This window comes from Ranitomeya imitator, chromosome 2 (genome assembly GCF_032444005.1).
Source record: "Ranitomeya imitator isolate aRanImi1 chromosome 2, aRanImi1.pri, whole genome shotgun sequence".
In the NCBI taxonomy this organism is placed as follows: Eukaryota; Metazoa; Chordata; class Amphibia; order Anura; family Dendrobatidae; genus Ranitomeya; species Ranitomeya imitator.
This window is the reverse complement of record NC_091283.1, coordinates 317,133,522-317,156,827: the sequence shown is the minus strand read 5'-3', so window position 1 is coordinate 317,156,827 and position 23,306 is coordinate 317,133,522. Positions and strand designations below refer to the sequence as shown.

General features: G+C 43.3%; 1 protein-coding gene across 1 annotated transcript in view; it reads right to left on the bottom strand.

The window, feature by feature from the left end:
- Window positions 1-1,610: 1,610 nt before the first annotated feature.
- The window catches only part of LOC138663440 (oocyte zinc finger protein XlCOF22-like), a 35,787-nt gene continuing 14,091 nt past the window's right edge, over window positions 1,611-23,306 (bottom strand). The window contains exons 2-7 of the mRNA XM_069749649.1: window positions 12,485-12,634; window positions 12,176-12,355; window positions 11,970-12,093; window positions 11,789-11,886; window positions 11,500-11,590; window positions 1,611-6,463 (exon numbers count right to left, since the gene is read on the bottom strand). Of these exons, the coding sequence (XP_069605750.1) occupies window positions 5,277-6,463; window positions 11,500-11,590; window positions 11,789-11,886; window positions 11,970-12,093; window positions 12,176-12,355; window positions 12,485-12,634 (1,830 nt within the window). The 3' untranslated portion in view covers window positions 1,611-5,276. The remainder of the gene's footprint in view (window positions 6,464-11,499; window positions 11,591-11,788; window positions 11,887-11,969; window positions 12,094-12,175; window positions 12,356-12,484; window positions 12,635-23,306) is intronic.

Genomic DNA, 23,306 nt, shown 5'->3' with positions numbered 1-23,306 from the left:
TTTGTGAAATTTTGCCATATTAGGGCTTCTGCAGGTGGTGTGTCACATCTCTTCTAGGATCTGCCCCTATGATGTCAGCAGGCGTGTCCTTATTCATATGGCTGGCCGGGCTAGAAATAGAGTAGACGTTGGTACCAGAAGCTCTGGACGACATAGGCTCGATTCAGCCACTAAGATTAGGGTGCCTGGGACAAGTAGTACCTTCTAGTCTGGCAGTATGGGTGTATGTGTTGTCCAGCTGAAGTAATCTGCTCCCTTATACAGCCAATTTGATAGCACCATATTCCACGAATGCTCAAAGCATAATGAAGGGAGCTGCCAGATACAGCCTTGTTCTTCTCTGGTTCGGTCCTCGATGTTCAGCTCACGGATTGTGTATTTGTTTCCTGTTGTGATCCCGACCTGTTTGCTGACTACTCTTATGTCTTCTGATTTTGTATTTCCTCTGCCTTACTGGTTCTGACCCGGCTACCTGACTATTGTTTTTTCCATTTCACACAATCGAACAGCAGGCAACACTGTGGGCCAAGCCAGGTGGGTCTCTATGTAAGTCCAGATCCATGTAGAGGTGTTAAAGGGTAATGAGCAAAACAATCCCGGGGATCAGGAAGATGGAGTAGATAGCACCAAGCCTGTTTGTGGTGGCCATCTTTTGAGCTGATAGGTGGCCACAAACACTGCTCCTAATACTTTGTGTCTGCAAGCTATTCCAGTAAGATCTGGATTCAAATATCTAAATGGCGCGCTTTCCCTTCTCAACCCTGAAATGTGCCCAGACAGTAATGTACAACCATATATAGGGAATTGTCGGATACAAGAGAAGTTGTAAAATAATGTGTGAGGTCTATCTGTTTGCTATTACCCTTTGTGAAAGTGAAAAAATTTGGGCTTATATTTTGTGAAGAATTCTAAAATTATCACCACATGAAGTGACACATGTCAGATTTGAAAAATGGACCCTGATTAGGAACATAATACTGGCTACAGGAACTAATTATAAGAGTATTTTGGGAACTAACTACTGTAGTCAAAAACTGTGACTATAGACAATAACACATCTACTGAAAAATGATCAAACTCAACAAACCTCATTAGTAAAAAATGAGTGATCAGAGGTGAAACCTCTCTGGAGCAGTTACAGTATGGGGCTTGGTGGTTCTTGGCAATCTAAATTATAATTTTCTGTCAGATGAGTTTCAAGAAGAAATATTAGATAGTCAAAGATAAGAGAAGAGAAAGTATTATTGCTGCCCATTTCAGGAGAGATTGTGCAGTAATCTGAATTCTTTAGGATTGAAAACAAATTGAAATTTATGACGTGAAGCAGCCACAGCTGGTGACTGAGAAGATTCTGTGACTTCTCTGTATTTAGTGGTTACTACTCACCTGGGTAGTCATATGTGGGAATCTCCTCTTTACACCACTCATCCCCCCTCACATACAGTGGGGCAAAAAAGTATTTAGTCAGTCAGCAATAGTGCGAGTTCCACCACTTAAAAAGATGAGAGGCGTCTGTAATTTACATCATAGGTAGACCTCAACTATGGGAGACAAACTGAGAAAAAAAAATCCAGAAAATCACATTGTCTGATTTTTTTATCATTTTATTTGCATATTATGGTGGAAAATAAGTATTTGGTCAGAAACAAACAATCAAGATTTCTGGCTCTCACAGACCTGTAACTTCTTCTTTAAGAGTCTCCTCTTTCCTCCACTCATTACCTGTAGTAATGGCACCTGTTTAAACTTGTTATCAGTATAAAAAGACACCTGTGCACACCCTCAAACAGTCTGACTCCAAACTCCACTATGGTGAAGACCAAAGAGCTGTCAAAGGACACCAGAAACAAAATTGTAGCCCTGCACCAGGCTGGGAAGACTGAATCTGCAATAGCCAACCAGCTTGGAGTGACGAAATCAACAGTGGGAGCAATAATTAGAAAATGGAAGACATACAAGACCACTGATAATCGGATTTTGGGTGGATGTTGATTGTCTTTTGAGTTTGTTAATTACTTATTTCTTTCACCTGTTTTGTTCATTTATATCTACCTGCTGAACCTCTTTCCTCATGCTGAAGACTAAGAACACGTTTGTGTTCGAAACGCGTACAGCGAGGGCTGATATGTGATCCTATGCCTAGCCACCTATTGGGATCGACTATTTTATGGATTTGTTTCAATAAAGTTTATTGGATTTTAATACATCAGAATTTTCCCTTTTTCCTGGAGCTGCATTACCGAACTCTTTGTACTATGAGAGTAATACAGGTTTCCTTGATTCCCTTCTTTCATAGTTGGGTCGTTTTGTATCTATCAGCGGAAAAGGAACAAAACCATTGTGATTCTTATAAGGAGACAACACAAAACCCCCTAAATATAACATTTTATAACAACCACACAATCTGTGACTCTTCAAGGTAAACTATGCAAATGGATTAAATAATCAAATTATGCAAGTTTATTTCATCACTATTCTTCCACTTTACCTGTGAATGCTAGCTTGAATGACACTTGTTAAAGGGACTCTGTCATCTGAATTTGGAGGGAACAATCTTCAGCCATAGAGGCAGGGTTTTCGGGTGTTTGATTCACGCTTTCCTTACCCGCCGGCTGCATGCTGGCTGCAATATTGGATTGAAGTTCATTCTCTGTCCTCCATAGTACATGACTGCACAATATTGGATTGAAGTTCATTCTCTGTCCTCCATAGTACATGACTGCACAAGGCAAGATTGCCTTGCGCAGGCATGTACTATGGAGGGCAGAAAATGAACTTCAATCCAATATTGCAGCCAGCATGCAGCCGGTGGGTAAGGAAAGGGTGAATCAAAAACCCGAAAACCCCGCCTCTATGGCTGAAGATTGTTCCCTCCAAATTCAGGTGACAGAGTCCCTTTAACAATACAAAGAGGTTAGGTGCCTCTGTAAAATGAGACAGATATTCAGCCAAGACATCCAAACACCCAAAGACTCTCTACAGGAGAGCAACCAAGACATCATAGCTTCATCACAAGTGACACAGAATTGTTATTCTACAGGATGCCAGCTTAAGGGGACATGGCCCCTGTTGAAAGAATGCAGGTGTGCTCCATTGACCATCACTGAACCATGGGGAAGTCAGGATTTGGACCCACCGGTCACTTGAGCCTCATGGATACATTTGTGAAAGCCAGGAATGGAAATCACTGGTCATCTGGTTCCATGGAGATTTTCGGAGAAGCCAGGTTTTGAATCTCGGGTTCACTGGCCTTGTACCTCAATGGACTGTCATCTTCCTAAGCTTAGGCATGCTGTTGGAGAAATCAGCGCAAATAGGGTCTTATCCAACGCAAAGCGAATTGATATAATCAAATTCTACTCATCAGATGGAGCTTTTGATAAAGCATATAAAGTTATCCGCTGCAGCAGATCCACGGGTCAGCAAGTGACCATGCTGTAGATGAATGAGCGGGTTAATATGGATATAATCTGTGCTGCTGAATAGATGTAGGTCCAGATGTATTTAAATTTAAGAAAGCATTATACTGCCTCTACACAAATCCCTGGATAGACCGCACATGGAGTACTATGTACAGTTATGGGCACTGGTGCTCAGGAAGAATAAAATGGAACTAGAGCGAGTACAAAGGAGGGCAACACAATTAATAAAGCGGATGGGGGAACTACAATACCCAGAGAGATTAGCAAAATTAGGATTATTTAGTCTAGAAAAAAGATGACTGAGGTGCCATCTAATAACCATGTATAAGTATATAAGGGGACAATACAAATATCTCTCCAAGGAAGGTGACAGTCACAAGGGGGCATTCTCTGCGTCTGGAGGAGAGAAGGTTTTTTCACCAACATAGAATAGAATTCTTTACTGTTAGGGCAGTGAGAATCTGGAATTTCTTGCCTGAGAAGGTGGTGATGGCGAACTCAGTCAAGGGGTTCAGAAGAGCCCTGGATGTCTTCCTGGAGCATAACAATATTGTACCTTACAGTTATTAGGCTATTTAGAAGGACGTAGATTTGGGGATTTATTCTGATGAAATGTCTTTCTTCGGCCTTGCTAACTATGTTACTATGTAAATATGGTTTATTCAACGCGTTTCGAAGTCTAAGCGACTTCTTCATCAGGAAATACCACACGAATTCAGAGTCAGAAGTAGGATACTGTCTTATATATACAAAATTTCAAATAACGGAACCAATGGGATCACCTGACGAGCAAATATTTAAACATTGAAATTTCATGGTATTAACCAAATTTTCCAAATATTTCTTTTTTCATCTTTGCACTACGGAATAGGAAAATGTGGTTAATACCATGAAATTTCAATGCTTAAATATTTTACTCAAATATACATCAATTCTTGAATATGTCATGTGATGTATCTGTGAACTCTGACATTGTCTGTTTGTCAGGTGATGCCAATGGCGCCGTTATTTGAAATTTTGCATATATAAGACAGTATCCTAGTCGTGTAGACTTTGAAACATGTTGAATAAACCACCTCTCTTTATGTGAAATACATCTGGACCTACATCTATTCAGCAGCACAGATTATATCCACATTAACTCGCTCATTCATCTTCCCAAGCTTGTCATTACCTCCTCTCTGTGTGCGTACCACAAGTGGGGTCGTCGGCCCTGGAAGCTCTGAAGTAACAGCTGCTCTTATCCTGGTGAGTCAGCAGAAAGGTGCACCATTTTGAGTATTTTGCTGGGACTATTCTATCTATTATTTGCCTGTTTTGGGGATAAATAAATTATTGCCACACTGTTTTACTCTCACTCTGTGCTGTCTGAGTAGTATTACGCCCATGGTAAAAGGAGAGAGGGCGTTCGTTATGCGTGTTATGTAACAACCTCACATGAGCCCCGGGAACGTGACTGCTAAGACCCTTGAACAGCGCAGGCATGCAAAATGAGTATGAGTGTTTTTATTTGAAAGAGGACAAACATGAGGAAGGACAAGGTGTTGTCCTAGTAATGGACAACCGCTTTAAGAAATACAATTTTCAGTTAAAACATTTCCAAAATTCTTAACATGAAAAACGCTTCTCCCCTTTGTGACTTCTCTGATGTTAGAGATGATTTTAGTGTAAAACATTTCCTACATTATGAACATGAAAACGACTTCTCCCCTGTGTGGGTTCTTTGGTGTATAACAAAATTACATTTCTTTTTAAAACATTTCCCACATTCTGGACAGGAAAAAGGCTTCTCTCCTGTGTGACTTCTCTGGTGGTTAAACAAAACTGATTTCTGATTAAAACATTTGCCACATTCTACACCAGAAAAAGGCTTCTCCCTGTGTGGATTCTCTGGTGCTTAACCAAAGCTGATTTCTCATTAAAACATTTGCCACATTCTGAACATGAAAAAGGTTTCACTCTTGTGTGGGTTATTTGGTGTAGAAGAAGCTTGCATTTCTGGTTAAAACATTTCCCACATTCTGAACAGGAAAAAGGCTTCGGCCCTGAGTGGGTTCTCTGGTGCGTAACCAAACCCGATTTCTGTTTAAAACATTTTCCACATTCTGAACAGGAAAAAGGCTTCTCCCCTGTGTGGGTTCTGTGGTGCGTAACCAAAGCCGATTTCTGTTTAAAACATTTTCCACATTCTGAACAGGAAAAAGGCTTCTCCCCTGTGTGGGTTCTCTGGTGCCTAACCAAATCTGATTTCTCATTAAAACATTTCCCACATTCTGAACAGGAAAAAGGCTTCTCCCCTGTGTGGGTTCTCTGGTGCTTAACCAAATCTGATTTCTCATTAAAACATTTCCCACATTCTGAACATGAAAAAGGTTTCACCCCTGTGTGGGTTCTGTGGTGCGTAACCAAAACCGATTTCTGTTTAAAACATTTTCCACATTCTGAACAGGAAAAAGGCTTCTCCCCTGTGTGGGTTCTCTGGTGCCTAACCAAATCTGATTTCTCATTAAAACATTTTCTACATTCTGAACAGGAAAAAGGCTTCTCCCCTGTGTGGGTTCTCTGGTGCTTAACCAAATCTGATTTCTCATTAAAACATTTCCCACATTCTGAACAGGAAAAAGGCTTCTCCCCTGTGTGTCTTCTTTGGTGTCTAACAAGATAACATTTATGTTTAAAACATTTTCCACACTTGGAACAAGAAAATCTTTTCTCCACTGTGTGAATTTTTGGATGTTTAAGAAAAGACTTTTCGATGGGAAAACTGTTTCCATATTCTGGACATGAAAATGGCTTCTTTGATTTAGGAGTATTTCCGTTTTTAATGCTTATTTTGTGACTCTGATTTTCCTTAGTTGTCGCCAAAGAATCAGAAGAGAGGACCTGTTTCAAAGGATCAGATGATAGGTCTTTGCTGTGAAGGGATGATGGTATAGCTGGAGTAATGGCATTAACTTCAATTGTATCCAGTGGGATCTCAAAATAATCCGATCTAAAAACTAAAGACGTCAGCTGTTCCTCTGATCTCCCGGTACAGTTATCTGCCAAGATATAAACCAGTTATTATTTTTTAATAAATATATCTTGAATATCATTTACCATTTCTACTTCAACTGTCTGTAAAAATGGCAAGTTATGTAAAAACATTGTATTCTTCACCAAGATAATGACAGCTTACAGTCTAATAGAAAATCTTATATGATGAACCAGTGGTGTGTGGTGTTCAACTGTTTGTTCATTCTGCCTCCCAAATATGGAACAAAAAGCCACACAGAAACATTATGTTGACGAACCTAATACCAATAAAAACTTCTATTCATCTAACAAAAAAACAATAGTGAAGTATATCGTGGCACAGCTGTGTCGGTGCTCAAGAAAGGTTTCCCACACCAGCAGTCATATAGTTAGTAAATAACTTGGCACTCAACTTAGTGGATCGTGATAATAAAGAAAAATAATTTTATTACTTGAATAGCAGCTCAGCATACGCATATGCTGAGCGGCTATTCAAGTAATAAAATTATTTTTCTTTATTATCACGATCCACTAAGTTGAGTGCCAAGTTATTTACTAACTAACAAAAAAACAAGTCCCCACTCAGGTTCATCATCTGTCAGTGGAAAAACAGGAGGTTTCCACATATTAGTGGCTCAAAAGCTCTTGAAAATTAACATGGCTTCCATTAACCAATCCAGCAATAACCACTCTCCCAAAGTCAAATTTCCCCCTCACCTCTGAGCCTTCCAATATGCCCAAACCACATGTATTTGGCATTACTCTAGTGAGAAGAACCAACTTAATTTATAGTGTGTTTGTCTCCTGGAGCACAATCAGGGCACAATGTGCTAGGTAATAAAATGGCATATTTGCCATTTTTTTTCTCCTCCATCCACTGTGTGCTAATTTCCGGAAATTGCCTATGGAATCAAAAATTACCACTATTCCAATAGATTAGTTCTCTGAGGGTTATACTTTCCAAAATGGAGTCATTATATGGGGATTCCTACAGCTCTGATTTTGTGAAATTTAGTCATATTAGGGCTTCTGCAGATGGTGTGTCACATCTCTTCTAGGATCTGCCCCTATGATGTCAGCAGGCGTGTCCTTATTCATATGGCTGGCCGGGCTAGAAACGGAGTAGACGTTGGCACCAGAAGCTCTGGACGACATAGGCTCAATTCAGTCACTAAGATTAGGGTGCCTGGGACAAGTAGTACCTTCTAGTCTGGCAGTATGGGTGTATGTGTTGTCCAGCTGAAGTAATCTGCTCCCTTATACAGCCAATTTGATAGCACCATATTCCACGAAAGCTCGAAGCATATTGAAGGGAGCTGCCAGATACAGCCTTGTTCTTCTCTGGTTCGGTCCTCTATGTTCAGCTCACGGCTTGTGTATTTGTTTCCGGTTGTGATCCCGGCCTGTTTGCCGACTACTCTTATGTCTTCTGATTTTGTATTTTCTCTGACTTACTGGTTCTGACCCGGCTACCTGACTATTGTTCTTCCCATTTCACACCACCGAACAGCAGGCAACACTGTGGGCCAAGGCAGGTGGGTCTCTATGTAAGTCCAGATCCATGTAGAGGTGTTAAAGGGTAATGAGAAAGGCAATCCCTGGGATCAGGAAGATGGAGTAGATAGCTCCAAGCCTGTTTGTGGTGGCCATCTTTTGAGCTGATAGGTGGCCACAAACACTGCAACTAATACTTTGAGTCTGCATGCTATTCCAGTAAGAACTGGATTCAAATAGCTAAATGGCGCTCTTTCCCTTTTCAACCCTGAAATGTGCCCAGACAGTAATATACAACCATATATAGGGAATTGTCGGATACAAGAGAAGTTGTAAAATAATGTGTGAGGTCTATCTGTTTGCTATTACCCTTTGTGAAAGTGAAAAAATTTGGGCTTATATTTTGTGAAGAATTCTAAAATTATCTCCACATGAAGTGACACACGTCAGATTTGAAAAATGGACCCTGATTAGGAACATAAAACTGGCTGCAGGAACTGGTTATCAGAGTATTTTGGGAACTAACCACTGTAGTCAAAATCTGTGACTATAGACAATAAAGGTACCTTCACACATAACGATATCGTTAACGATATCGTTGCTTTTTGTGACGTAGCAACGATATCGTTAAGGAAATCGTTATGTGTGACAGCGACCAACGATCAGGCCCCTGCTGGGAGATCGTTGGTCGCTGAAGAAAGTCCAGAACTTTATTTCGTCGCTGGATCTCCCGCTGACATCGCTGGATCGGCGTGTGCGACACCGATCCAGCGATGTCTTCACTGGTAACCAGGGTAAACATCGGGTTACTAAGCGCAGGGCCGCGCTTAGTAACCCGATGTTTACCCTGGTTACCAGCGTAAAAAGTAAAAAAAACAAACACTACATACTTACCTACCGCTGTCTGTCCCCGGCGCTCTGCTTCTCTGCACTCCTCCTGCACTGGCTGTGAGCACAGCGGCCGGAAAGCAGAGCGGTGACGTCACCGCTCTGCTTTCCGGCCGCTGTGCTCACACAGACAGTACAGGAGGAGTGCAGAGCACAGCGCTGGAGGACAGACAGCGGTAGGTAAGTATGTACTGTTTGTTTTTTTTTACTTTTTACGCTGGTAACCAGGGTAAACATCGGGTTACTAATCGCGGCCCTGCGCTTAGTAACCCGATGATTACCCTGGTTACCGGGGACCTCGGGATCGTTGGTCCCTGGAGAGCTGTCTGTGTGACAGCTCTCCAGCGACCAAACAGCGACGCTGCAGCGATCCGGATCATTGTCTGTATCACTGCAGCGTCGCTTAATGTGAAGGGGCCTTAACACATCTACTGAAATGATCAAACTCAACAAACTTCATTAGTAAAAAATGAGTGATCAGAGGTGAAAACTCTCTGGAGCAGTTACAGTATGGGGCTTGGTGGTTCTTGGCAATCTAAATTATCATAATTTTGTGTCAGATGAGTTTTAAGAAGAAATATTAGATAGTCAAAGACTATACACTATATACTATATACAGTGGTCCTGTGTACAATGTCACCAGTGATCACTGTATTACCTATACATTATATACAGAGCTCCTGTGTATAATACCACCAGTGATCTTTGTATTACCTCTACACAGACACTGCATACTAAGTACAGATCTCCTGTGAATACTGGCACTTATGGTGATAGTATTGTGTTTTTTTTTGTGTTTTTTTTAATTACTGATCAGTATTGTAGTATTCAGTCACTATGTGGTCGTAATATGTGGTCTGGAAATGGTGTTGTGATATTTGTCCCTTGTATGTGCTATTTGGTCACCAAGTGGTGGTAATATGTGATCTGGTCATGGTGTGGCGGTATTTGTCCCTTGTATATAGTATTATTCGGTCACTATGTGGTCTGGTCATGGTGTGGTGGTGTTTCTTCCTGTATGTGATATTATTGGTCTTGGTATAGTGGATTGTGTTGTGTATGGCGGTCATTTGTTCTCTCTGATATTAATTAAAAGTCACAGGTTTGGCATGTAGGGGTGACACCATTAGGCCCAGTTTAAGTTCTACAAAACATGAAAACTATTTTTGGTAACCTTTGTGTGTATTGAGCCGGGGGGAGGGGTGGCGCCAAACTCGGGAACAGCCCCGGGCGGCAAAAGCTCTAGCTACGCCTCTGCGTAAATAAATGTATTTTACAGCCATCAGCCATGCACAGTTTAGAGATACATCATGGCACAGGTGTAATATTTTGTGTGCAGTTTATCATAATCCTCCTTGAAGTTAAGGTACCGTCACACTAAGCGACGCTGCAGCGATACCGACAACGATGTCGATCGCTGCAGCGTCGCTGGAGAGCTGTCACACAGACAGCTCTCCAGCGACCAACGATCCCGAAGTCCCCGGGTAACCAGGGTAAACATCGGGTTACTAAGCGCAGGGCCGCGTTTAGTAACCCGATGTTTACCCTGGTTACCAGCGTTAACGTAAAAAAACCCCAAACACTACATACTTACCTTCCGTGTCTGTCCTCCGGCGCTCGGCTTTCCTCTGCACTGTCAGCGCCGGTCAGCCGGAAAGCAGAGCGGTGACGTCACTGCTGTGCTCTGCTTTCCGGCTGGCCGGCGCTCACAGCCAGTGCAGAGAAGCAGAGCGCCGGGGACAGACACGGAAGGTAAGTATGTAGTGTTTGTTTTTTTTACGTTAACGCTGGTAACCAGGGTAAACATCGGGTTACTAAGCGCGGCCCTGCGCTTAGTAACCCGATGTTTACCCTGGTTACCAGTGAAGACATCGCTGGATCGGCGTCACACACGCCGATTCAGCGATGTCTGCAGGAGGTCCAGCGACGAAATAAAGTTCTGGACTTTCCTCAGCGACCAACGATCTCCCAGCAGGGGCCTGATCGTTGGTCGCTGTCACACATAACGATTTACTTAACGATATCGTTGCTACATCACAAAAAGCAACGATATCGTTAACGATATCGTTATGTGTGACGGTACCTTTAGTTGGTTTTAAAGAAAATGAAAAGTCATGATAAAGGGAAACTCTGTTGTTATTGTACAGAAATTCACACTTGGCCCTGACTGTACATTTAATGCTGTTGATCATAAAAGCAAAGTATTGCCAGAAAGACTGGACCTGGTCTTGTAGGGACCATATGAGCACATTCAGCAGCACAGAAGAGGAAGAAGGTAAATTCATCGAATAAGATATCAGGATTCTAGGAATCCAATAGCATCAATACCCTCCGCTTTCTCTTACAGGCCCATTATAATATTTTTCTTCAAGTGATTTTCTTACTTGTTAGCTCACTCTATGTCATTTGGCTTTGTAGTTCACAGATCTGGGCAGGTAATGGTCAGTGACTACTAATCCCAGGGGGGTAGTTGGATGCTCCAGGTTATAAGTTCTATAGAAAAGGATTTAATTTCACAAAGTAATTTCAACATTCCCAAATAGAGCAGATTGTTGTTGTCTATAGGCAAAATGGTGATCACACGATTGTGATACGACCAGAACAGACTATCGATAAAGCAGCCACAGCTGGTGACTGAGAAAAATCTATGACTTCTCTGTATTTAGTGGTTACTACTCACCTGGGTAGTCATATGTGGGAATCTCCTCTTTACACCGCTCATCACCCCTCACATAGGTCTCTGCAGTATTAACATGGGTCAGATCTTCACCCTGAAACAAATATTGTAAAAGTCACACACAGATGGAGAAGTCACATTTATGATCAGCTCTAATCTTGCCATCTCCACCGTTCTCATTACACAAGTATAAAACATATAATACTGGGGGATAACACAAAGCTGAGCACAAGAGATTCACAACCATCTACACATCATAGGGGAGATCTCATGACACCTTCTCTCCATCTACCTGATGATACTGAGGAACATTGGGATCTTCTTGTTTACAGTCCTGTGGAAGAAGAGGATGGGGACATCTCTCTGGTGTTGTCCTCTTACTGGATATATCTGAAGGAAACACATACAGGGACTGAATTCATTCTCTACATACAGATAATTATAGACCATGTGTATTTAGTCCTGTCTATTACCTGGTGCTGTTAGGGGCTGGGGAACCTCCATCATGATTTCCTTGTACAGATCTTTGTGTCCCTCTAAATACTCCCACTCCTCCATGGAGAAATAGACGGCGACATCCTGACATCTTACAGGAACCTGACACATACAATGATACAGTCATCCCCTGGTCCCTTCATAGCGTTACTGTATAATGTCCCAGCATTCCCAGCAGTGTCACCTCTCCAGTCAGCAGCTCAATCATCTTGCAGGCGAGTTCTAGGATCTTCTGGTCATTGATACCCTCATAAACCAGGGGGTTACATGGAGGCCTTAGGGCTGGACTCATGGGTCTTCCCCATCCCTCAGACACAGGGTCCTGACAGCGCTCACTAGAGGTCTTCTTCACTACTGTGTAATTCTGGTTATGGAGAGACACATTAATAAATCTCACTACAGACATTTCCAGAGTCCTCACCTCTCCAGTTCTGTCCATCTGTTATTCCCATAGATAAGAATGATGTAATGTGACATCATCAGAATCTCTCACCTCTCCAGTAAGACGGAAGAGGATCTCTAGGGTGAGGTGTAATATCCTCTCCGCCATCTTGTCTCTGTCCATATCCATCTTTGATGGGTAATTCAGGAAAACTGTCTGATATAGAAGATCTTCACTGAGAGGATCGGATATTGTAGAAACCTGAATGAGAAGATGAGCCGTTGTAACATCATTAAATCCTGTGTAATAATACAATTATTCGAGATAATAAGGGAAACACATGAGGAGATAGAACGTGTAGATGTTGTATTCTCTAGTCTTTTATGGACTGGAACATAAGTTGAATTGCTGGCTAAGACATCTCCATGCTCCCAATGACTGGCTATGTTTCTTACGGCTTCAGCAACTGATTGGCTGTAAGAATCACAAGTTTGTTGGGAATGACTAGGAAATAAAGAGACTGGCGGGGGACCCAAGCAGCAATGGTATTTTTTTATTATTTTACAACATACCGCATTCTTCCCTGACATCTACTAATAAACCCTATGTATTTAGGCCACAGACAACAAACAGTTTCTTCCTGGGAGTCGGCAGCTGAATATGTTTCTCATAGACTCATCTTCCATAACGCTAATTCTCGTCTCATTTCCTGACACTGGAATCGGCATTAGTAATACTGCAGGAGATATTCATTACACGTGAGAGGAGAAATAACTACTTCATGATGAGGACGACATCTTCATCTTCTACTATGGCTCTAGGAACAGATTTGTCCAGAGTCCGTCACTGACTCCATCACCACCAGCCGTCTATATGAAGGTTTCCCGTCTTCCCCGCACTGTAATCTTCTATCACGTTAGATCTCAGGTCTGATTTACACACACAAGTTTGAGGCTTTTATAAAAGCTTGTTTGAAAGAACAACAAGACAGAAGTTTATATAAATAGAACGTCAGTTATAAGTAGCAACAAAACCATTCAAATGGCGACTCAAGCAGTAATCATAAACCCAAGGAGAACTAAAAAATAGCCAAGGTAATATTCACATTAGTACTTTATTGAAAAATTCATTAAAATCACAAACAAACATAAACATATCATTAAAAGTACGTGAGCAAAATCCATAGTGCATCAAACACAAACCTAGTATCAAGGACTAAGATACTACTGGATATATACGGTTGTAAATACCTATGGTGAGATGTATGACCAGTATACTCCCATACTAAACATGAGGCTATAGGTAAAGTGCAACAGCTCAATTAAAAAGCAGACATAACTCCACAGGTACCAGTACTACCGCTGTGCATTTACCCAAATAGCCATGCCAAAAAAGGCACATATACAGTGGGGCAAAAAAGTATTTAGTCAGTCAGCAATAGTGCAAGTTCCACCACTTAAAAAGATGAGAGGCGTCTGTAATTTACATCATAGGTAGACCTCAACTATGGGAGACAAACTGAGAAAAAAAAATCCAGAAAATCACATTGTCTGTTTTTTTAACAATTTATTTGCATATTATGGTGGAAAATAAGTATTTGGTCAGAAACAAAATTTCATCTCAATACTTTGTAATATATCCTTTGTTGGCAATGACAGAGGTCAAACGTTTTCTGTAAGTCTTCACAAGGTTGCCACACACTGTTGTTGGTATGTTGGCCCATTCCTCCATGCAGATCTCCTCTAGAGCAGTGATGTTTTTGGCTTTTCACTTGGCAACACGGACTTTCAACTCCCTCCAAAGGTTTTCTATAGGGTAGAGATCTGGAGACTAGGCCACTCCAGGACCTTGAAATGCTTCTAACGAAGCCACTCCTTCGTTGCCCTGGCGGTGTGCTTTGGATTATTGTCATGTTGAAAGACCCAGCCACATTTCATCTTCAATGCCCTTGCTGATGGAAGGAGGTTTGCACTCAAAATCTCACGATACATGGCCCCATTCATTCTTTCATGTACCCGGATCAGTCGTCCTGGCCCCTTTGCAGAGAAACAGCCCCAAAGCATGATGTTTCCACCACCATGCTTTACAGTAGGTATGGTGTTTTGATGGATGCAACTCAGTATTCTTTTTCCTCCAAACATGACAAGTTGTGTTTCGACCAAACAGTTCCAGTTTGGTTTCATCAGACCATAGGACATTCTCCCAAAACTCCTCTGGATCATCCAAATGCTCTCTAGCAAACTTCAGACGGGCCCGGACATGTACTGGCTTAAGCAGTGGGACACGTCTGGCACTGCAGGATCTGAGTCCATGGTGGCGTAGTGTGTTACTTATGGTAGGCCTTGTTACATTGGTCCCAGCTCTCTGCAGTTCATTCACTAGGTCCCCCCGCGTGGTTCTGGGATTTTTGCTCACCGTTCTTGTGATCATTCTGACCCCACGGGGTGGGATTTAGCATGGAGCCCCAGATCGAGGGAGATTATCAGTGGTCTTGTATGTCTTCCATTTTCTAATTATTGCTCCCACTGTTGATTTCTTCACTCCAAGCTGGTTGGCTATTGCAGATTCAGTCTTCCCAGCCTGGTGCAGGGCTACAATTTTGTTTCTGGTGTCCTTTGACAGCTCTTTGGTCTTCACCATAGTGGAGTTTGGAGTCAGACTGTTTGAGGGTGTGCACAGGTGTCTTTTTATACTGATAACAAGTTTAAACAGGTGCCATTACTACAGGTAATGAGTGGAGGAAAGAGGAGACTCTTAAAGAAGAAGTTACAGGTCTGTGAGAGCCAGAAATCTTGATTGTTTGTTTCTGACCAAATACTTATTTTCCACCATAATATGCAAATAAAATGATAAAAAAAACAGACAATGTGATTTTCTGGATTTTTTTTTCTCAGTTTGTCTCCCATAGTTGAGGTCTACCTATGATGTAAATTACAGACGCCTCTCATCTTTTTAAGTGGTGGAACTTGCACTATTGCTGACTGACTAAATACTTTTTTGCCCCACTGTATAAGTATTGAAGGTTAATTACCCATGAGGGTGGTGAGTCCAGTCCAGATCCAGGTGAGCTACCCTAACGCGCGTTTCGCGTGCAATAAATCCCGCTTCCTCAGGGGGCGTGGCCTAACTGAGATCTCCATCCGGTTTATATACAGGTCATCGCCAATCAGGCGATGACATTGAAGGTGCAAGTGCGCATGCGTGGAACGCAGGTGAGTACTGTCACTGTGTCTCAGCCCTCCGTCCCAGCCAGCAGACCGCAGTCACGTGAGCGGGTCAGCGCTGAACCTACATCACGTGACTCGCGGTCAATCCATTTGTACTTATCAGCGGAAAAGGAACAAAACCATTGTGATTCTTATAAGGAGACAACACAAAACACACCTAAATATAACATTTTATAACACCCCCACAATCTGTGACTCTTCAGGGTAAACTATGCAAATGGTTAAATAATCAAATTATCCAAGTTGATTTCATCACTATTCTTCCCCTTTACCTGTGAATGCTGGCTTGAATGACACTTGTTAACAATACAAAGAGGTTAGGTGCCTCTGTAACATGAGACAGATATTCAGCCAAGACATCCAAACATCCAAAGACTCTCTACAGGAGAGCAACCAAGACATCATAGCTTCATCACAAGTGATACAGAATTGTTATTCTACAGGATGCCAGCTTAGGGGGACATGGCCCCTGTTGAAAGAATGTAGGTTTGTTCCATTGACCATCACTGAACCACGGATACATTTGGGGAAGTCAGGAATTCGACCGTCCGGTAACTTGAGCCTCATGGATACATTTGTGAAAGCCAGGAATGGAAATCACTGGTCATCTGGCTCCATGGAGATTTTCGGAGAAGCCAGGTTTTCAATCTCGGGTTCACTGGCCTTGTACCTCAATGGACTGTCATCTTCCTAAGCTTAGGCATGCTGTTGGAGAAATCAGCGCAAATAGGGTCTTATCCAACGCAAAGCGAATTGATATAATCAAATTCTACTCATCAGATGGAGCTATTGATAAAGCATATAAAGTTATCCGCTGCAGCAGATCCATGGGTCAGCAAGTGACCATGCTGTAGATGAATGAACGGGTTAATGTGGATATAATCTGTGCTGCTGAATAGATGTAGGTCCAGATGTATTTAAATTTAAGAAAGCATTATACTGCCTCTACACAAATCCCTGGATAGGCCGCACATGGAGTACTGTGTACAGTTATGGGCACCGGTGCTCAGGAAGAATATAATGGAACTAGAGCGAGTACAAAGGAGGGCAACACAATTAATAAAGCGGATGGGGGAACTACAATACCCAGAGAGATTAGCAAAATTAGGATTATTTAGTCTAGAAAAAAGATGACTGAGGTGCCATCTAATAACCATGTATAAGTATATAAGGGGACAATACAAATATCTCTCCAAGGATGTGATTACACCAAGGAAGGTGACGGTCACAAGGGGGCATTCTCTGCGTCTGGAGGAGAGAAGGTTTTTTCACCAACATAGAAGAGGATTCTTTACTGTTAGGGCAGTGAGAATCTGGAATTTCTTGCCTGAGGAGGTGGTTATGGCGAACTCAGTCAAGGGGTTCAGAAGAGCCCTGGATGTCTTCCTGGAGCATAACAATATTGCATCTTACAGTTATTAGGTTATTTAGAAGGACGTAGATTTGGGGATTTATTCTGATGAAATGTCTTTCTTCGGCCTTTCTAACTATGTTACTATGTAAAGGTGGTTTATTCAAAGCATTTTGAAGTCTAAGCGACTTCTTCATCAGGAAATACCACATGAAGACAGAGTCAGAAGTAGGATACTTTTCAAAAAACCTGACCGTCACATCCAAACATAGACTAAGTGTGAACAGGTGCTGAACCTAGAGTCGCCAACTCGTACATAGTCAAGTAAATAAGGCAGCACACTGCAGCGCTGAAACATGCAAACATGAAATACGAAAATTGAACTGCATTACTGCAGTAGAAATATGTATGAAAAATGAGAGCGTTTAGAGCATAAAAATGGCCAATTTTATGTGTACCTGGTAGCCACATTAGGGCATCTCTCTTATACCAGGTCCTAAACTTGCCTTTCCTCGCTGAGAATAAACGTCTCCATCTGAATGGGTACATGTGGCTACCAGGTACACATAAAATTGGCCATTTTTATGCGCTAAACGCTCTCATTTTTCATATATATTTCTAGTGCAGTAATGCAGTTCAATTTTCATATTTCATGTTTGCATGTTTCAGCGCTGCAGTGTGCTGCCTTATTTACTTTACTTAGAAGTAGGATACTGTCTTATATATACAAAATTTCAAATAACGGCACCAATGGGATCACCTGACGAGCAAATATTTAAACATTGAAATTTCATGGTATTAACCAAATGTTCCAAATATTTCTTTTTTCATCTTTGCACTATGGAATAGGAAAATTCGTTAATACCATGAAATTTCAATGCTTAAATATTTTACTCAAATATACATCAATTCTTGAATATGTCATGTGCTGTATCTGTGAACTCTGATATTTTCTGTTTGTCAGGTGATGCCAATGGCGCCGTTATTTGAAATTTTGTATATATAAGACAGTATCCTAGTTGCTTAGACTTCGAAACATGTTGAATAAACCACCTCTCTTTATGTGAAATACATCTGGACCTACATCTATTCAGCAGCACAGATTATATCCACATTAACACGCTCATTCATCTTCCTAGGCTTGTCATTACCTCCTGTCTGTGTGCGTGCCACAAGTGGGGCCATCGGCCCTGGAAGCTCTGAAGTAACAGCTGCTCTTATCCCGGCGAGTCAGCGGAAAGGTGAGACTCTAATGTGCACCATTTTGAGTATTTTGCTGGGATTATTCTATGTACTATTTGCCTGTTTTGTGGTTAAATTATTGCCACACTGTTTTACCCTCACTCTGTGCTGTCTGAGTAGTATTACGCCCACGTTAAAAGGAGAGTGTGCGCTCGTTATGATGATCCCCAGTCCAGTGGCGTAGGAAGGGAGGTGCGGGGGGCGGGTCAAAGGGCTGCGGCCGGCGCTGCAGGAGAAGGAAAAAAAAAAAGACGTGGGCCCTTTAAATCTTCGGGCGGCGCCCCCCCCTCTTCCCCAATGCCAGCGCTAATACTCACCTCTCCTGGTTCATGCGGCTGCGCGGTAGCTGCAGTGTCTTCAGCGCCCTCTGACTCTGCGACGTCTCAGGGCAGAGGGTGCGATGACGTCATCACTGCGTGCTCAGCCTCTGTCCTGAGCGTTGCAGAGCCAGAGAGACGCTGAGCACCGGACCTGCACTGGGAACGGGAGAGGCGAGGATTTTACTTTTTTTTTTTCTTTGTCTGACTCTGTCTGTCTGGGGGCAATGCTGGAGACCCTGGGGCAGATTTCTGGACACACTGGGGCAGATTTCTGGACACACTGGGGGAGATTTCTGGACACACTGGGGCAGATTTCTGGACACACTGGGGCAGATTTCTGGACATACTAGGGCAATGCTGGAGACCCTGGGGCAGATTTCTGGACACACTGGGGGAGATTTCTGGACACACTGGGGCAGATTTCTGGACACACTGGGGCAGATTTCTGGACATACTAGGGCAATGCTGGAGACCCTGGGGCAGATTTCTGGACACTGGGGCAATGCTGGACACTGGGGCAGATTGCTGGACACACTGGGGCAATGCTGGACACTGGGGCAGATTGCTGGACACACTGGGGGCAATGCTGGACACACTGGGGGCAATGCTGGAGACCCTGGGGCAGATTGCTGGGCACACTGGGGGCAGATTGCTGGACACACTGGGGGTAATGCTGGACACACTGGGGCAATGCAGGAGACCCTGGGGCAGATTTCTGGACACACTGGGGCAATGCTGGACACACTGGGGGCAATGCTGGACATTGGGGCAGATTGCTGGACAGACGGGGGCAGATTGCTGGACACACTGGGGGTAATATGCTGGACACACTGGGGCAGATTGCTGGACAACCTGGGGGTAATATGCTGGACACACTGGGGGCAATATTCTGGACACACTGGGGCAGATTGCTGGACACACTGGGGGCAGGACTTGAGGCATGGGCAGAATGTAGATACGGGGCATGATTGGAGACACGGGGCAGAATGAAAGACATGGGGCAGGATTGGATCATGGGGCAGGATGGATACGATGGAGACTGATGGGGCAGGATGGGGAGATCATATGGGGTAGAATGGATACTCATGAGGGCAGGATGTGAGAACATATGGCTGGAGCCAGGAATGAGACACACGGGGCCAGGGTGGGGAATTGTTGTGAATTCTGTGGCAGAGCTCCCTCCTGTGGCCACAAGTGGTATTTCGGCTGGTTCTCTCTGTGAGCTTCCGTTGGTGGAAGGAAGTGGTACTGCGGCTTCTGAGTCTCCTTCCTCAGGTGATGTGGTGATGTCGTTAGACGTTTCCTATTTAACTCCACCTAGTGCTTTGATCCTGGCCTCCTGTCAATGTTCTAGTGTGGGTCTAGCTTCCTCCTGGATCGTTCCTGTGGCCTGCTGCTCTGCATAAGCTAAGTTGTGCTTGTGTTATTTTTTGTTTGCTGTTTTTTCTGTCCAGCGTGCTCTATTGGTTTTTGTTGCTTGCTGGAAGCTCTGGGACGCAGAGGGTGTACCTCCGTGCCGTTAGTTCGGTACGGAGGGACTTTTTGCCCCCTCTGCGTGGTTGTTTGGAGGGTTTTGTGTTGACCGCAAAGTTACCTTTCCTATTTTCAGTCTATTCAGAAAGTCGGGCCTCACTTTGCTAAATCTGTTTCATCTCTACGTTTGTCTTTTCATCTCACTCACAGTCATTATATGTGGGGGCTGCCTTTTCCTTTGGGGAATTTCTCTGAGGCAAGTTAGGCTTGTTTTTCCTCTTAGGCCTAGCTAGTTTCTCAGGCTGTGTCGAGTTGCATAGGTAGCGTTAGGCGCAATCCACGGCTGCCTTTAGTTGTGGTACAATAGTATAGGGTGTGCGGTCAACAGAGTTCCCACGTCTCAGAGCTCGTCCTATGTTTTTGGGTTATTGCCAGGTCACTGTATGTGCTCTGAATTTCAACATCCATTGTGGTTCTGAATTGCCATTTCATGACAGTACAGGAGGCCATAGTACTAATGATTCTTAATAGAGGGAAAAAAGAAGTTCTGAGACCATTTTTTTTTTCCCTGCACTGTGTTCTGCTTTTTTTTTTTTTTTTTTTCCCCTAGACATTTGGGTGGTTCAGGACACAGGTGTTGCTATGGACATTAAAGGTCTGTCTTCATGTGTAGATCAGCTCACGGCAAGGGTACAAAGTATTCAAGACTTTGTGGTTCAGAATTCTATGTTAGAACCGAGAATTCCTATTCCTGATTTGTTTTTTGGAGATAGAAATAAATTTCTGAGTTTCAAAAATAATTGTAAACTTTTTCTGGCTTTGAAACCTCGTTCTTCTGGTGATCCAGTTCAACAAGTTAGGATCGTTATTTCTTTTTTGCGTGGCGATCCTCAGGACTGGGCATTTTCCCTTGCGCCAGGGGATCCTTCATTAAGTAATATCGATGCATTTTTCCTGGCGCTCGGATTGCTGTACGATGAGCCTAATTCTGTGGATCAGGCAGAGAAGAATTTGCTGGCTCTGTGCCAGGGTCAGGATGAAATAGAAGTATATTGTCAGAAATTTAGAAAGTGGTCCGTACTCACTCAATGGAATGAAGTTGCGCTTGCAGCGATTTTCAGGAAGGGTCTCTCTGAAGCCCTTAAGGATGTCATGGTGGGATTTCCCATGCCTGCTGGTCTGAATGAGTCTATGTCTTTGGCTATTCAGATCGGTCGACGCTTGCGCGAGCGTAAATCTGTGCACCATTTGGCGGTATTACCTGAGCTTAAACCTGAGCCTATGCAGTGCGATAGGACTTTGACTAGAGTGGAACGGCAAGAACACAGACGTCAGAATGGGCTGTGTTTCTACTGTGGTGATTCCACTCATGCTATCTCTGATTGTCCTAAACGCACTAGGCGGTTCGCTAGGTCTGCCACCATTGGTATGGTACAGTCTAAATTTCTTCTGTCTGTTACCTTGATCTGCTCTTTGTCATCGTATTCTGTCATGGCATTTGTGGACTCAGGCGCTGCCCTGAATTTGATGGACTTGGAGTATGCTAGGCGTTGTGGTTTTTTCTTGGAGTCCTTGCAGTGTCCTATTCCATTGAGAGGAATTGATGCTACGCCTTTGGCCAAGAATAAGCCTCAGTACTGGACCCAGCTGACCATGTGCATGGCTCCTGCACATCAGGAGGTTATTCGCTTTCTGGTGCTGCATAATCTGCATGATGTGGTCGTGTTGGGGTTGCCATGGCTACAAGTCCATAATCCAGTTTTGGATTGGAAATCCATGTCTGTGTCCAGCTGGGGTTGTCAGGGGATACATGGTGATGTCCCATTTCTGAATATTTCATCTTCCACCCCTTCTGAGGTTCCTGAGTTCTTGTCTGATTACCGGGATGTATTTGATGAGCCCAAGTCCGATGCCCTACCTCCGCATAGAGATTGTGATTGTGCTATCAATTTGATTCCTGGTAGTAAATTCCCAAAAGGTCGACTGTTTAATTTATCTGTGCCTGAGCACGCCGCTATGCGGAGTTATGTGAAGGAGTCTTTGGAGAAGGGGCATATTCGCCCGTCATCGTCGCCATTGGGAGCAGGGTTCTTTTTTGTAGCCAAGAAGGATGGTTCACTAAGACCTTGTATAGATTATCGCCTTCTTAATAACATCACGGTTAAATTTCAGTACCCCTTGCCATTGTTATCTGATTTATTTGCTCGGATTAAGGGGGCTAGTTGGTTTACCAAGATAGATCTCCGTGGTGCGTATAATCTTGTGCGTATTAAGCGAGGCGATGAATGAAAAACTGCATTTAATATGCCCGAGGGCCATTTTGAGTATCTAGTAATGCCATTCGGACTTGCCAACGCTCCGTCAGTGTTTCAGTCCTTTATGCATGACATCTTCCGAGAGTACCTGGATAAATTCCTGATTGTGTACTTAGATGACATTTTGATCTTCTCGGATGATTGGGAATCTCATGTGAAGCAGGTCAGAACGGTGTTTCAGGTCCTAAGTGCTAATTCTTTGTTTGTGAAGGGATCTAAGTGTCTCTTTGGTGTTCAGAAGGTTTCATTTTTGGGGTTCATCTTTTCCCCTTCTACTATCGAGATGGATCCTGTTAAGGTCCAAGCCATTCATAATTGGACTCAGCCGACATCTCTGAAAAGTCTGCAAAAATTCCTGGGCTTTGCTAATTTTTATCGTCGCTTCATCTGCAATTTTTCTAGTATTGCTAAACCATTGACCGATTTGACCAGGAAAGGTGCTGATTTGGTCAATTGGTCTTCTGCTGCTGTGGAAGCTTTTCAGGAGTTGAAGCGTCGTTTTTCTTCTGCCCCTGTGTTGTGTCAACCTGATGTTTCGCTTCCGTTCCAGGTCGAGGTTGATGCTTCGGAGATTGGAGCAGGGGCTGTTTTGTCACAGAGAAGTTCTGATTGCTCAGTGATGAAACCATGCGCCTTCTTTTCCAGGAAGTTTTCGCCTGCTGAGCGTAATTATGATGTGGGCAATCGTGAATTACTGGCCATGAAGTGGGCATTCGATGAGTGGCGTCATTGGCTTGAAGGAGCTAAGCATCGCGTGGTGGTCTTGACTGATCACAAGAACTTGACTTATCTAGAGTCCGCCAAGCGGTTGAATCCTAGACAAGCTCGTTGGTCGTTGTTTTTTGCCCGTTTTGACTTTGTGATTTCGTACCTTCCGGGCTCTAAAAATGTGAAGGCGGATGCCCTGTCTAGGAGTTTTGTGCCCGACTCTCCGGGGGTATCTGAGCCGGCGGGGATCCTCAAAGAGGGAGTAATTGTTTCTGCCATCTCCCCTGATTTGCGGCG